A 15,558-nucleotide genomic window follows, 5' to 3' on the forward strand; every position below is an offset into this window, starting at 1 on the left:
CCGCGAGCCGCGCGTCCCGGGCGTCCGTCGGTGCCGGAGGCGCCTCCCGCAGGGAGACTCGGCGCGGCCGCGCTCCCGCGTGGTCCGCAGCGGCTGGGGGCCCGGGACGTGCGGGGCCGCGAGGCCGAGCCGAGGCGCCCCCCAGCGGCCGGCGCCGGCCCCATGGCTGCGCCGGGCGGAGCGGAACCGGCGAGGTGAAGCCCCCGGGCCGGTGGCCGGAGCGCGTGGCGGGGGCGCCGGCTCCATGGGCAGCAGCGCACAGCGGCACGATGATGGACGTTAACAGCAGCGGCCGCCCGGACCTCTACGGGCACCTCCGCTCTTTGCTCCTGCCGGAGGTGGGGCGCGGGCTGCCGGACCTGAGCCCCGACGGCGCCGGCCCGGTCGCGGGCTCCTGGGCGCCTCACCTGCTGCGTGGGGTCCCAGAGGTGACCGCCAGCCCGGTGCCCACCTGGGACGCGCCGCCGGACAATGCCTCCGGCTGCTGGGAGCAGATCAACTACGGCAGAGCCGAGAAAGTTGTGATCGGTTCCATCCTGACGCTCATCACGCTGCTGACGATCGCCGGCAACTGCCTGGTGGTGATCTCGGTGTGCTTCGTCAAGAAGCTCCGCCAGCCCTCCAACTACCTGATCGTGTCCCTGGCGCTGGCCGACCTCTCGGTGGCCGTGGCGGTCATGCCCTTCGTCAGCGTCACCGACCTCATCGGGGGCAAGTGGATCTTTGGCCACTTCTTCTGCAACGTCTTCATCGCCATGGACGTCATGTGCTGCACGGCCTCGATCATGACCCTGTGCGTGATCAGCATCGACAGGTAAGGTAAGGGCCGGGCCGCCCGGTCCCGGGGTCCGCCTGGGGATGTGCGGGCTGCTCCCCCCCTTCCCCCGGCGCTTGCCTTTCTTAGGAGGATAAGCCAGACCCCTCGGAGGGATGAAGGGCTGCGCCTAAAATATCAACCCCCACACACCAACCCTACACCAACCGAGCAACTTCAGTTACAGCATAGCCTATATACACCTTTAAAAGAAGAGTCCAAAATGTTCTAGTTTACTGTAGTGAGGTTTTTAAGACCAAAGTTAAAGTATTTTAAGCATTAGCAGTTCCACCAGGGGGTCCCTTGGCTTGGTTTTCAGACGGAAGGGATTTGATCCTCTCTGAACTTGACAAACCCTTGCTGTGAGCCTGGAAGTGTCATTTCTTACTTTAAGAAATCAGTCGTTGAAAAGCCTCCTTGTTTCCTGATTTTGGGAGCTGCTCCCCAGGGCCAGTGAAGGAACTGAGGATGGTTCCAGAATTGGGGGTTCTACATGTCGGAACGTTGCACTCCTATGATTGCTGATTCTGAATCTCATGCTTTTGGAAGTCTGATTTTAGTGTTTGGCATCGCTGTCTGTATCCTGCAGGCGTGCTGACTGGAGCCTAACTCCGTATCTGAATGGTTGGTTCTAGCCCTTCATCATATCTCTTGGGAGTCTTCTCTTGAGAACTCCCCAGTGGAGTAATTGAAACAGAGGCTGACCATCTGTCAGAGATGCTGGGGGAAAAATTCCTGTCCTGGGTGTCGGATCGGGCTAGGAGACCCCAGGGTTTCTTCAGACTCTAGGATTACAGAATTCTGCAGTGGAGCATCTTTGGTCCTAGAAATACAGTGCAACTGACAGCTTGAAGTATGGTCCCAGTGCTCTTTGGCCACACAATAACACTGTGTTTCTCTTGAAACTGAAATATTAAACCTTAATATTCACCCACATAATTCTGATGTTTTAAAACTAGCACAGGGCTGGCATCCTGTTGTGTTTAATGATACAGAGAAATGATTGCTTATTTTCTTTGTGGACCTACAGAACCTTTAAATGTGTAAACCTTTCAGCACAGAAGAAATAATTGGTGGCTCCACATTTAAAATGACAGTGCCTCAAAGGATGGTGTAGCACGAAACTGAGGTTTTCTTCCTTTTCCTCCCTGTAAACACTGCTATTTGTGGTTTGTTGATGTTTAACATGTTCTCCTATTTTACTGCTTGACCAGGGTTTAGAATTACTGAAGAAAGGGAATGATAGGAAAGGGGATATTTTCAAGAAAAAAATATATATTGTATCTGCGTTTAAAGATCTAGGTTATTTTTAAAAAATTGATCCTGCCATTTTCTATATCATGCTAGGTTGGAGCCTCCGACAGCAAACAAGGAATTAGTTTTTAGAGTAGTGCGTGAACAGCATATATAAGAATATTAGCTCTAAACTTGACAGCTGAAGTTCTGAATTACTGTAGTTAAGAATGACAAAAACATATGCACTCACAGTCTGGCTGTGGCAACAGGAACTAGGAGAGTGCACTCAATATACATAGTAAGTATATACATGAATTGTAAGCATAAAAATTGGACCGCTAAGCCTGTCTGAGCGTCTTGCATGAATGCAGTCCTTTTAAATGGAATTTAGTGTAATGCAACAAATATTAATTTATGGTGCAAGAAGTACATTTATAATTTTTTCATTTCATAATTGATACTAACTCGTGTCCTAACACAGCCAGTGCTTCTGTTCTGCTGGGCACGTTCAGGTTTGGCTTGGGATGACCCTGAGGTTCCTATATATGAGCCAAAGGCTTTCTTCACTCAGTGTGCACATGTGACTTACCAGCAAGCAGCAGGCATGTCTCAGATACAGAGAGGTTAATCCTTCTTGGCAAGAGCTTCTAATTTCTTTGTCACGTATATCCTTACAATTGTCACAAATTGTGATATTACATAGGGATATAGATTCTGTCTCCTTATTTCCTCCTATAAGAAGTGTCCCATTGGTGAATTCTGCTTAAAAATTATTTCAGAGGAGGAACATATCATTTTTTTTTAGATGAATGAATAACTTAACACTGGAAGAAGACACAGATTGCTTTTCTTCCAAGAACACACAGAAATAAAAATGAGAAAAAATAAAAAAAAGAAATAAAAAATAAATTTAAAAAAATGAGAAAAAAGAAAATGTGTTTGATGTCTAAGGTGAATTATTTCTTTTTTTCTTTTGTAAAGTTTATTTATTTTGAGAGAGACAGAGAGCTAGTGCAGGGGTGGAGGAGGGACAGAGAGAGAAGGGGAGAGAGAGAGAGAGAGAGAGAGAGAGAGAGAGAGAGAGAGAGAGAATCCTAAGCAGGCTCCACGCTATCAGCACAGAGCTTGGCTTGGGGCTCAATCCCACAACAGTGAGATCATGACCTGAGTCCAAGTAAAGTGTCGGATGCTTAACCAACTGAGCCACACAGGTGCCCCTAAGGTGAATTCTTTCTAAAGAGGTTGTTTTCTTCAGTTCCATTGTAGAATATGACCAATGATACAAAAATGTGCTAAGAAAATATGAAAAATTTTAGTCTTCATTTATTCATTCCATCTTGAGTTCAAGGTTAGGTTACAGTGTGCTTTGTGCAGCATAATTAAAGATGAATAATAATCTTGCTTTTGAGCTCTTACTGTATTGCAAGAGTTTGGCTATCTATTGAGCATTTCACTTATCCAAAATGGAGCCTTTGATTTTTCTTAGCCACACCCCACCTTACCTGGATGCTTTTCTAGCCTTTTCCAATGCAATTTCATGCCATTCTTCTTAGGTGGCCGCATTCCCTTCCCCATCCTCTTCAGATAATGAATGATTCATGATCGTTGAAAAAGTAACAGTCATTGGATGGGAACGCTGTAATCCTTCCACTACCAAACAGTCTTTCATGTTATATCTGTACCTGTTTTTATTTCTGTCCAGTTAAAAAATGAGATGATATTGTGTCCCGGCCAAGGCCGAACCACCTACACCTCACATCTTCCCATCTCCTTTTACCCCAAGGATTTTGTTCCTTCCTTGATCCCTCCTCTCTTGTCTTCAGTGTTTTCTCTCAATGGGCCAAGCTTGATCTTCTATTTTCTTTTGGCCTCACTTCTCCCTCCAGTAACTGGAGTTAAGCTGCTCAAAGAACTGTGCCCACAACCTGTCTTTGTTTCCTTCCTCCTCAGGTAGGTAAGTTTGACACTTATCAGGTCTACTGGAATATTTTAACTCGCCTTCCTAGCTTCACTTCTGTCCACCCTGCATCCATTGCCCATAAAGAAGCTAGAATGATCTCTTTATTAAAAAAATTGTTTAAAAAAATTGATTCTAAGTGAGATAACATTTACATGTAGTGAAATGCAAAGATAATAAATGCATAGTCTGATGAGTTTTGACAAATGTCTGTACCCATGTAGCCAACACTCCAGCCAGGATGTAGAATATTTTTATAATTTCAGAGAGTTCCCTTGTACCCCTATTAGAATGATCTTTTAAAAATAGAAATCACATTATATTTTATATATAGTTCAAAAACATGCAAAACAGTTCTTTTTTTTTTTAACGTTTATTTATTTTTGAGACAGAGAGAGACAGAGCATGAATGGGGGAGGGTCAGAGAGAGGGAGACACAGAATCTGAAACAGGCTCCGGGCTCTGAGCTGTCAGCACAGGGGCCCGATGCGGGGCTCGAACTCACGGACCGCGAGATCGTGACCTGAGCCGAAGTCGGCGCTCAACCGACTGAGCCACCCAGGCGCCCCGCAAAACAGTTCTATATGTTGTTTAGGTGAGCTTATCTAAGTAATAAAGGAAAAAATAGTGCAGAGGAATGGAGAACACCAAATTCATGAGAGTGGTTATCTCTGGTGGGGTGGATGGAGGTGTCATGAGGGACTAGCTCACGGAACTATACTGGTAATGTTTTGTTTCTAATTCTAACGGTTGATACAGTCTTGTTTTTCTTTGTATAACTTTCTGTATGTCCGAAATACATTTTTAAATGTCTTTTGGAAATACATATGGGAAATGAATAAGCCTAAGCATAGAGCGTGCTGAGTTTCTACAAAGTGAACCCCTTAGTGTCGTCTGCCACTAGATCAAGAAATTGAATATTACAGCCTTCTGCCCCTTTCCAGTTTCTGCTGCTCCCGAGGATGACTGTTGTCCTGACTTTTTAGCATCATGAATGAGTTTTACTTGGTTAGAACCTCATATAAAGGGACTAGTAGAGTATGTACTCTTAAAAAAAGTTTTTTTAATGTTTATTTATTTTTGAGAGATAGAGACAGAGACAGAGGGCAAGCAGGGGAGGGGCAGATAGAAAGGGAGACACAGAATCCGAAGCAGGCTCCAGGCTCTGAGCTGTCAGCACAGAGCCTGACGTGGTGCTCGAACTCATGAACCGCGAGGGATCATGACCTGAGTTAAAGTCAGACACTTAACCGACTGAGCCACCCAGGAGCCCCTATATAGAGAATATACTCTTAATTCTGGCTTCTTTTGCTCAGTATATGTGTGATTCATCCATAGATTTTAGTCTGTCAGTATTTTATTTATTTGGTGAGTAGTATCCCAGTTATCTTGCTTATCAATTCACCTGTAGATAGACATTTGAATTGTTTCTAGTTTCTGGTTATTACTAATAGTGCCACTATAAACATTTATTTATACGCATGTCATTTTGTGGACATGTTTACATTTCTTTTGGATAAATATTATGCTGTATAGTAATGTACCTTATTGTATTTTATTTATCCCCTTACATCTTTTGTGTTATTGTCGTCATGCATTTTAATCTACATATTTAAAAGATCTAATCTATTATTTTTGTTATTTTAAACAGTTAATAGCCACTCTTATTTACCCACATGTTTAGCTTTGCTTTGCTCTACATTACCGTGTTTTTATCTGGGATCATTTTCTTCTGCCCAGTTAAACTTTCATTAGAATTTTTTAAATTAATTAATTAATTAATTTTTTAATGTTTGTTTATTTTTGAGAGAGACAGAGACAGAATACGAGCGGAGGAGGGGCAGAGAGAGAGGGAGACACAGAATCTGAAATAGGATCCAGGCTCCGAGCTGTCAGCACAGAACCCAACGTGGGGCTCGAACTCAGGAGCTGCGAGATCATGACCTGAGCCAAAGTCAGTCGCCCAACCGACTGAGCCATCCAGGCACCCCTCATTTGCATTTTTTTAAATGACGGCTTGCTGGTAATAAGTCCTCTCAGATTTTACTTATTTGAAAATGCCTTAATTTTGCCATCATTTTTGAATGACATTTTCTCCGAGTATGTAATTCTATATTTGAGGGTTTTTTTTAGCACTTTAAAACATCATTCCATTGTCTTCAGGCTTCCATCATTTCTGTTGAAAAATCAGCCATTAACCAACATTATTATTATTCCTTTGAAGATAGTGTGTCTTTTTTTCTTCTGGCTGTTTTAGGATTTTCTCTTTGTCTTTAGTTTTTATTAGTTTTTCTGTGCTGTTCCCAGGTCTGGCATTATTGATTAATTTTTGCTGTTTATTTGCTGTCAGCCCTGGGTGAGGTTCTTAGTAATTTTTGTACTTCTGCATTGATATCTCCAATCAGTTGGATATTATCTTTTTAAATAATTTTACTGTCTCATTCTTTCTCTCTTCTTCTGTGTCTCAAATTTACATAATTTGGAACTTTTACTCTTATCACACATGTCTCTTACACTCTATTTTCCATTTTCCTCTGTGCTTCATTTTTACAAAAGTTTTGACCTGCCTTCCAATTTATTAATCATCTCTTCTGGTATGTCTAATCTGTTGGTCAGCATTATTTATTCAGTTATTAATTTCACACTCCTAGAAATTTCATTTGATTCTTTTTTTTTTTCTGTATTTGATCTTTTTTGTTGATTTGAATTCTCTGCCTTTTCATGTAATTTCTCCTTCTTGTTATTACATTCTTGAGTATACATAGGCTCTTTTTATACTAATTCCAGTATCTGAATCACTTGTGGTTGCTTTCTGTGTGATCTGTTTCAGTTTTTTAACTCTGGATTTTGGGTCTATGTCTTGGCATGCCTAGTAATTTGATTATACACTCAACATTTTTTATGAAGAATTATAGATGCTGTAGATGATGTTATTCTCCTCCAGAGAAAATAGCTCGTAGGCAGGCATATTGGTGGAATGATTATTGTAATCCAATTAGGGTTTGTGTTACTATAGACTGTGTGTTAGTGTTGATAGAGTTCTGTCTGCCACTGGCTGATGCCTCTTTCTGGGATGTAGCCTTCTTGGGATTTCAGCTGAGAGCAGGGGGTGTTCCCAGTGACTTCTCCCCCTGGCTTGTTCAGTACTCTATTCTGTCCTCAGCACTGTAGATTGCTAAAACTCCCACTGAAAGCCTTTTGGGAAAAGGAAAGCCTTCTTCCTTGGCTTCTTAGCCTCCTGCCATATACAACTTCAGAATGCAACCAATGTCTTGAGGGGAATACCAGCCAAGTGTTGGGCTTAGTTTTCTGCCCCTTCCTTATTACTGGGATGTTGGCCTCTGAGGTCTTTAATTTTGTCTTTCTGTCCTCAAGAGATTACCAATATGTCTTCTGACATTGTTGCCTCTTCACAAGCAGCTCTGCTGAGGTTTTTTGCCTGGATCCTCAGCCCCTTTCCCTCACCTAGTTTTGGCAAATGTCTCGAGGGAAAGAGTGCCTGCAGGATTTTGACTCACTGCTCTGTGGTTCTGTTTTCTCCAGGATTATTTTGTTTTCCTTAATTCCTGGTTGTCTCAAGAATTCTGTGGTGGCTACAAGCAGGGGTGTGTGTATGTGTGTGTGTGTGTGTGTGTGTGTGTGTGTCTTTGTGCTTTATCAAGCTTTTTTAGTTGTTTCAGCAGAAGCATTGGTCTGAAGCATCAAGTAGCTTCATCATAGCTAGAAGTGGATGTGTGCCTGAGATATTTTAAATATATACAAATACAGAGTACAATTATGTGAATTGCTCTTCTGAAAACCTTTCATTGGCTTTTCATTTCACTGGGAATAAAATGGAAAGTGTTCAGCACATCCATAAGGTCTCTGCTTTGTTTCTGCCTCACTTATCAATGGCAGTTTGTACCAGAGTCCATGTTGCTTTGCAAAGTATAGTCCCACTGATCTTTTCAGTTTCTCTATCAGGCCCATTCCATGCAAACCCACCAACTAACATATTTGCAAAACTATGATTTCATGTCTGGAGTTCTAGTTCCTAATATATCTGTTCCCTAATATATATTTTTTTATCCCAAGTTGGGAAGCTTAAAAGCGTTTAATGCTCCAGAAGGGCAACCATTAAAATCTCTGAAAAATACTAAGTATTGACAAGGATGTAGAACGAAGGGCACTTCCGTACATTACTAGTAGGATGGTGAATTGGTAAATCATCTCGAACATAGTTTGGCATTATTGTGTGTGGTTGAACATACATGCACCCTATGATTTTGCTATTTTACCGTGAGGTATGTATCAAAGAGATTCTTGTCACCAAAAGTCTTGTACAGGAATATTTGTAATATCCACAAACTTGGAATCCTAAAACTTGAAATAATGTATATGTGTATCAATAATAGAATGGATAAATAAATTGTGCTACATTTACACAATAGAATACTATTCAATAGTGATTATCCAACTTGAGCATGTATCAGAACTATCTGGAGAGCTTATTAAAACACAGACTGCTGGGTCCTACCCCAAGAGTTTCTAATTCAGTAAGTCTGGGGGGAGCCAAGTAATTTGCATTTCAAGCAAATTCCCAGATGATTCTGAGGCTCCTGTGTTGGGGGCCCTCCTTAGAGAACCATTACCATATGGTAATGAAAATGAACAAACTGGTTAAAACAAATCTCACAAAGTAACTTAAACAATATTTGGTTATAAAAATTTGAAACATATTTAAAAGTGAAGGGTATAGTATGAAGAATCTAATGTGTCCATTGCCTGGCTTCAACAGTGATCAATTTATGGCCAATTTATTCAACATATCCTTTGCAGCTCCTCCAATCTTCACAGTATTTTAAATCAAATTTTCAATGTCATGTCATTTCATCCATAAATACTTTGGGGTCACAAACACAATGATGAGCAGAAGCCGCAGAGTCCCAAAGAACACGTATAACGCAATTCCATTATGATAAAAATTTGAAACAAACAACCCTGCTTAGAGACCTACGTAAGTGGAAATTTTATAAAGGAAAGGAAAGAACTATATATCATGAGAACTAGGAGAGTGATTACTTCTGGGCATGCTTCTGAAGTGCTATCATGTTTTATGTCTTGACCGTAGTGGTAATTACATGAGTGTTCATTTTTAAAATTACTGTAAAAGCATCCATGTATGTTCTAGGTGATTTCCTGCATGTACCTTTTGTTTTATAATCAAAAGGGCAAAAGGATTTATTTGACGACATCTTGTGAGGTGTATCTGGATTTACATCAGATGGATGGTTAATCTGAGCCGGTGCAGTTACTGTTCCAGTGCTGTCAGCGACCATTCCTTTTTTTAGCTTCGTGTGTGAGGGCAGGGGTCATCTTTGGGCTGTTAACAGTTAAAGGAACTCATCTGTATTTGCAGGAGCCATAACCCTTAGTTCTGACTGGGGTCTGGCTGGAGTCTTGCTTCCTCGCCAGGTACTGTGACTCATTCACTTTGACGATGTGAGTTGTGCTCTTGGCTTTAATTCTGCTACGATCAGCAGCACAGGGTGCATTCTGGCTTCTCTGGATTGCCTTTTTTTTTTTTTGAAGAAGTCATCCTTGCTCATCTCTAAATTAATTTTCAGCTTGTAGATACACTTTATGAGTTGATAGAATCCTCTTCTTCCTTTGCTACGAAAGGGTGAGAGGGAGGAGATTAAGCAGGTCTTCCTCTCTTTTGTGAGTGACAATTCCCATAAACTACTTTTTAAAAAATGTTTATTAATTTTTGATTGAGAGAGAGCATGCGCATGCACACACAAGTGGGGGAGGGGCAGAGAGAGAGAGAGAGAGAGAGAGAGAGAGAGAGAGGGGAATAGAGGTTCCAAAGGGGGCTCTGGGCTGACAGCAGAAAGCCCAATGTGGGGCTCAAACTCACCAACTGAGCCGAAGTTGGACGCTTAACCAGTTGAACCACCCAGGCGCCCCATGTGAATATATTTAAGGAAAAGAGTAGAAGTTTAGGTATGGCCGCGATGGACTTAAATCCTGACCGAGGTCTCAGGAGAAATGTTGAATTACACTGGTGATCGAAGGGCAGGAGAGTTTCCAGGCAAGGGGAACAGCAGATGCCAAGAGGCTGGAGGCAGTGAATCAGTCTGTGAGTGAACTTACAGAGAGGGAGCCAGAAGGCATCCACGTGAGGAAAAGCCCAAGTCTGCTTGTGGCAGATGCTGCTGGTTGCCTTTGCTTGACGCCCGTCACCCCCTTCCTCCTCAGTTACAGGAATTCCTGTTTTCACCTGGGTATATGGCTGCCCATGATAAAGTCTACATTTTCTCATCTCCCCTGCAGCTAGGTGTGGCCATGTTACCAAATTTTGACTCCAGAGACGTTAGTAGAAGTATGTGTTTCAGCTTCTTGGAAACTTCTTTCAAGACATTTGGTGTGGGCCTTCTTCCTCTTTGTGTTTGTCTTTGCTTCCATCTTGTCTCCTGGAATTTAAGTATGGTGACTGGAGGTCTCGCTGTCATCTTGGTCGACAGAGGGCCACACTGGGGAAGGAGGAACAGCATGCTGGAAGGGTAGCCTGGACCCTGGAGGGCTGTGGATTCCACAGGGTTGCTAGAATCCTGACTTCTTAGTAATGGGTGAACAGATACCATTATGTTGTCTCTCACAGCTGCTGAAGGTGCCAGTTTCTTACTCCACTCGCTTGTCCTTCCCGTGGATGTCCACATGTATACATCGTAAAACATCATTGAGGGTATCACAGTACCATTCTTTTTTGGAAACCCTGTAGGAATAACAACTACCATTTTTGAGAGCCTTTTGTGCTACATAAATTCCTAGAGACTTGACATATAATATCTCATTTAATCTTCATAGCAAGGGTGTTTAGTGAGTGTCGGTAAGCGTATTTATTTAGTGTCTGTCACTGAATGTCTCTGCTGGCCGAAGATGAACAAGAGAGAGTGTGAGCATTTTTAATCCCATTCTGTAGATGAGGAAGCTAAGGGAACACACACCTTCTGTGTGGGAGGAACAGTGTCTACCCCATGGGTTCCCCTATATCACTGTAGCCATTTCTTGCTGCATGAGGAGAACAGTCAAGGCCCTTTATGATTTAACTCCAGCCTCCCTTATAGCCTCAGTCTGACTAACTCCATCATAGGCCCCTCCCTCTCAATATGTCAGAACAGAGCTAATGCTCTCACCCCCCAAACTTGTTCTTCTTCCAGTGCTCCCATCCCAATTGGTGACATCAGCCTGTACCCATTTGCTTTGCTAGACATTTGGGTACCATCTTTGAAACTTCCCATTCAGCCCCCCACTCTCACCATCCAATCACCAAGTCCTGCTGATTATCCTTTCACTTTCCTTCTCCCCACTGGCATCTCCAGGAACTCAACCCAAGCCTCTATCATCTTTCATATGGACCACTCAATGTAGCCTCCCAGGGGGCTCCCTGTATCTACTGCCCCATGTTAATGCAGCATGTGTAACCCCAGCTAAGGATTAGAGTCACCTGGGCAATTAAAAAACTAGCAATTCTTGGAGAGAGAGATCCTGATTTAATTGGTCTGGGTGGGCCTGGCCAGCAGTATGGTTGAAGATACCACCCAGGTGATTCTCATGTATAGCCAGATGGAGAAACCCTGAGTTAGGATAATCTTTTAAAAAGGCAAATGCAAGGGGGCACCTGAGTGGCTCAGTCAGTTGAGCGTCCAACTTCAGCTCAGGTCATGATCTCATGGTCCATGAATTCTAGCCCCATGTCAGGCTTGTGCTGCTTCAGATTCTGCATCACCCTCTTTCTCTGTTCCTTCCCTTCTCATGCTCTGTCTTTCTCTCTCTCTCTCTCTCAAAAATAAGTAAACATTAAAAAAATTTAAAAAGGCAAATGTAGGGGGGTCTGGGTGGCGCAGTCGGTTGAGCATCTGACTCTTGATTTCTGTTTGGGTCATGATCTCACAGCCTTGAGATCAAGCCCCACATTGGGCTCCATGCTGAGTGTGGGGCCTGCTCGGGATACTCTCTCTCCGTATCTGCCTCTCCTTTTCTCTCTGTGTCTTTCAAAATAAATAAATGGGAAATAACTAAAAAGTAAAAAAAAAAAAAGAAAAAGCAAATGCGATTTTATTTGTGGTTCCCGAGCTTACCTGCACTTTAGAATCACCTAGGAATCTTCAGAAAATTCCACAGTGCACACCCAGGGCATCATAAGCCCAACTAATGCACAGTCTCAGGGGGTAGGACTCATGCACCCCTATTTTGGAAGCTCCAGGCTAGTCCAATGTGCAGACGGGTTTGGGCACTACTCCATGATGGTGTTTTCCTGCTTCTTTAATGGGTTAATGAGTTCCCCTACTCTTGAGATAAGGTCCTGAATGTTTAATGTGACCTAAAAGATTATACAATTTGACCTCTGCCTTAGTTCACTAGATTAGGGGTTGATAAACATTTTTCTGTAAAAGGCTAGATAAATATTTCCATAAATATTTTAGGCTTGTGTGCCATGTGGTCCCCGTTGTAACTACTCTGCCACTGTAGTTTGAACATAGACAATTTGTAGATGAATGGGAGTGGCTGTGTGCTAATAAAACTTTACTTATGGGTACTGAAATTTGAGTTTCATGTAATTTTCACATCTCATTAAATATTCTTCCTTCTTATTTGTTCAAATTTTTTAACATATAAAAACCATTCTTAGCTGGGGTTGCTATACAAAAACAGGCAGGCCACATGTGACCTGCTGCAGTCTGCCAACTTTTGCCCAAGATTTGATTCCATTCCATTTTCTACCCATCTGTCTGTCTCCCTATCTATCTACCTACCTACCTATCTCCCCCAAGTCCTGAATATTCAGGCAACCTTTTTGGTTTTTTCCTCCCATTCCTTGACATTTTGATGTTCAGGGCCTTCACAGGTCTTTTTATTGTACCCCTTGCCTCCTCCCCCCACACTGTTCTACCTCTTTGACTGGCTAATTTTTACCACTTTCCAGACAGGTCCTTGATTAGATATTACTGTCCCATGCAAGTTTCCTAGAATCTCCAGATTGTCTTAAACAGTCTTTTTTTCTTACTATCCGCATTTTTTCTTACTAACACCTTAATTTGTAAGGAATGGTTTGTGAAATTAACTGTAATGAACACATGATTTGTGGGATCAATCATCCATACACTCCACATGGCAGGATGTCCTGTTGGAGACTGTGTCCCCATCCCCAGCATAGTACTTAGCACATGGTAGGTGTTTAGTTAATCATGGTGGGTTGAGTTGAGAAGGTTGGGTATCTCATATTCTCAAAGGTCCGGCAGACCTTGACTTCTTATTCTCCAGCATTCTGTGAAACCTTCTTGGTGATAATGTAGAAGTTTCCTTGGGGAACCAAGTTAGGGTCTGGACATTGCTGGAACAGAAGTGGTACGGAGGCAGTGGGATAGCCCCAATGGGTTGTCCTATCCGGCTGTAGTAGGCTGGTGAGTCACTCTCTGCTCTCCATACATATGCAGAACACTGACTTTAACAAAGCCCTAGTGATATGAATCCTTACCAGTTTCGAGCCACAGATTGTGTCTTTATTATCACCATTGTTGTGCCATGAAGCAGACGGAAATGCAGGCAAAATTGAATGAAAATCCCAGAGCCTTTTTCTTTCAGCCGAAAGACACATTTGCAGCCAAGCTCACACATCCCAGAAGGAGAGCGACAGGTATCAGGCAGGAAGATGCTTCCCAAGTAGCAGAGCACAGTAACTGGCTGTTGCGATATTATTTGTTGAGTGCACACTGTGGGCCCGGTCCACTGCCGGGGGCTTCATGTAATTCATCTCATCTCATCCCCATGACCACTCCGGGGGCACTCTCATTCTGGCCACCGGTGTGATGAGCAAAGGGAGGCTCATAGAGGTTAAATACCTTGCCCAAGAGCACACAAGAAGAAAGTAGTGGGATCACAGTTGGCTGGGAAAATGACTGACTTAGGTCTTTTGGGCCCAAAGGGTGTTGCCTTTGGAATATCATCAAGCACTAGATAGTTTCTGCTGACTTCCACAGAGGACAGCGATGACAGTAATTATGTTAGCCCAAGTGCAGAGCCTCTCACCTAATATCCTAGGGGCCAGGTGTGTTTTGGCACCCTCTCCGTTGCTGATCCAGGACGTCTCCACTCCAGGCCATCTGTTAGCTTTTGGGTTGGGGTTAGGGTAAGTCATTACGGAATATCAGGATCTGCTTCTTCACAGGTTTAAGATGGACTCTTGAGCAGCAGGTCCTAATAGAGAGCCAGGTGTGTGTGTGTGTGTGTGTGTGTGTGTGTGTGTGTGTGTGTGTGTGAGAGAGAGAGAGAGAGAGAGAGAGAGAGAGAGAGAGGAAGAGAGGAGAGAGAGGATGCATGAGCAAGCTAGAGGAGATGGTGGAGCTGAGATTTCTTTAATAGGCAAACCCTTGTTATTTGTCTACTAGATATTTAAGTACTGGGGGGGATACAGAGGTGGGTAAATACATGGCCCCATCTTCAAGAGGTTGTCGAGTTGAGCATAAATTAAGATTATTTATTCACATATCAGAAAATTTGGACCCTTAAAAAGGTAGCTTATACCTTTGCTTTGCAGTCAATCCCTGTGAGCGATGACCTTTTTGGAAGAGTTTGAGTCATTTAGCTTCTGGTTGCAAACAATTGGTTTGAGTGCTTCCATCAATAAAAACCCAGGTACTCTGGTCTGTTTTTTGAATAGTCTTTCTGTGCCTAAAGAATTCTTGCTGAGGACTGCTGCAAAATGATGGCTCCCGGGTCAGACCTAAATGCTCACTCTTCCGATGTTGTAGTGAAGCACAGGTTGACCGCCTCTGGGGACAGAGCAGCTGGGGGACCTGGGAGGCACATTCCCAGTGCATCTATGTGGGGAGCTTTATTTTGGCCCATTTTGCCGGTTTGCATTCTCACTTTGATCATGGGTTCTGTTATGATTCACATTCCTGAACATTCTATATTTCTGGGCATTCTGATAATATTTTCTGCTCTTTCAGAGAATGGTAGCTGGATAGCTTTCTTCCTTCCAAATGGTTCTTTCATCTGGAACATCCACCAGAACCACCCACTCGCAAGGGACTGCGAGTATTAATGCTTAAACCTGAGAGACTTCAATGGTGTGCTCCAGTCCAGCTATAATCTATCTGGTCCAGTTGCCTGAATACATGTTCTGTATGTTTGGTGTGAAAAAGTCTCTGATATTCTCAATAGAAGTCTTTGAAAATTCTTCCATTGTGATAAGTAGATTACCTTGTGCTTTCACACTTGATTGTTTTGGGGATACTGCTGGCCCCTGCCACTCTGGCTTCCTTTCTGGGTCACAAAGGCAATAGTCCTTAAAAGCAACTTCTTAACATATCACAATTGTTTTTTCTTATTGTGGGAGTCATAGGGGATTCATCTATTCACTTCTTCAACCTTTATTGATTACTCAGTCTTCATTAGTTACTCTTCTGTATCCTAAACAAGGCAAATAAGGTCTCTCTCTCTCTCTTGGATCTTATATTCTAGCAAGAATAAATAGGACACAGAAATGTTTTTTAAAAGCACACTA

The 15,558-nt window shown here is 42.9% G+C and overlaps 1 protein-coding gene across 7 annotated transcripts in view; it reads left to right on the plus strand.

The window, feature by feature from the left end:
- Nucleotides 1-269: 269 nt before the first annotated feature.
- The window catches only part of HTR7 (5-hydroxytryptamine receptor 7), a 112,873-nt gene continuing 97,584 nt past the window's right edge, over nucleotides 270-15,558 (plus strand). For all 7 annotated transcript variants that reach the window (XR_013550522.2, XR_013550521.2, XR_013550523.2 and 4 more), the window contains exon 1: nucleotides 270-814. Coding sequence is in view for 3 of the 7 variants with exons in the window: in XM_060642059.3 (XP_060498042.1) it covers nucleotides 270-814 (545 nt within the window). In the remaining 4 variants the exon portion in view is untranslated. The remainder of the gene's footprint in view (nucleotides 815-15,558) is intronic.

The sequence above is a fragment of the Panthera onca genome, chromosome D2, assembly GCF_046562875.1.
Source record: "Panthera onca isolate mPanOnc1 chromosome D2, mPanOnc1 haplotype 2, whole genome shotgun sequence".
Taxonomy (NCBI): Eukaryota; Metazoa; Chordata; class Mammalia; order Carnivora; family Felidae; genus Panthera; species Panthera onca.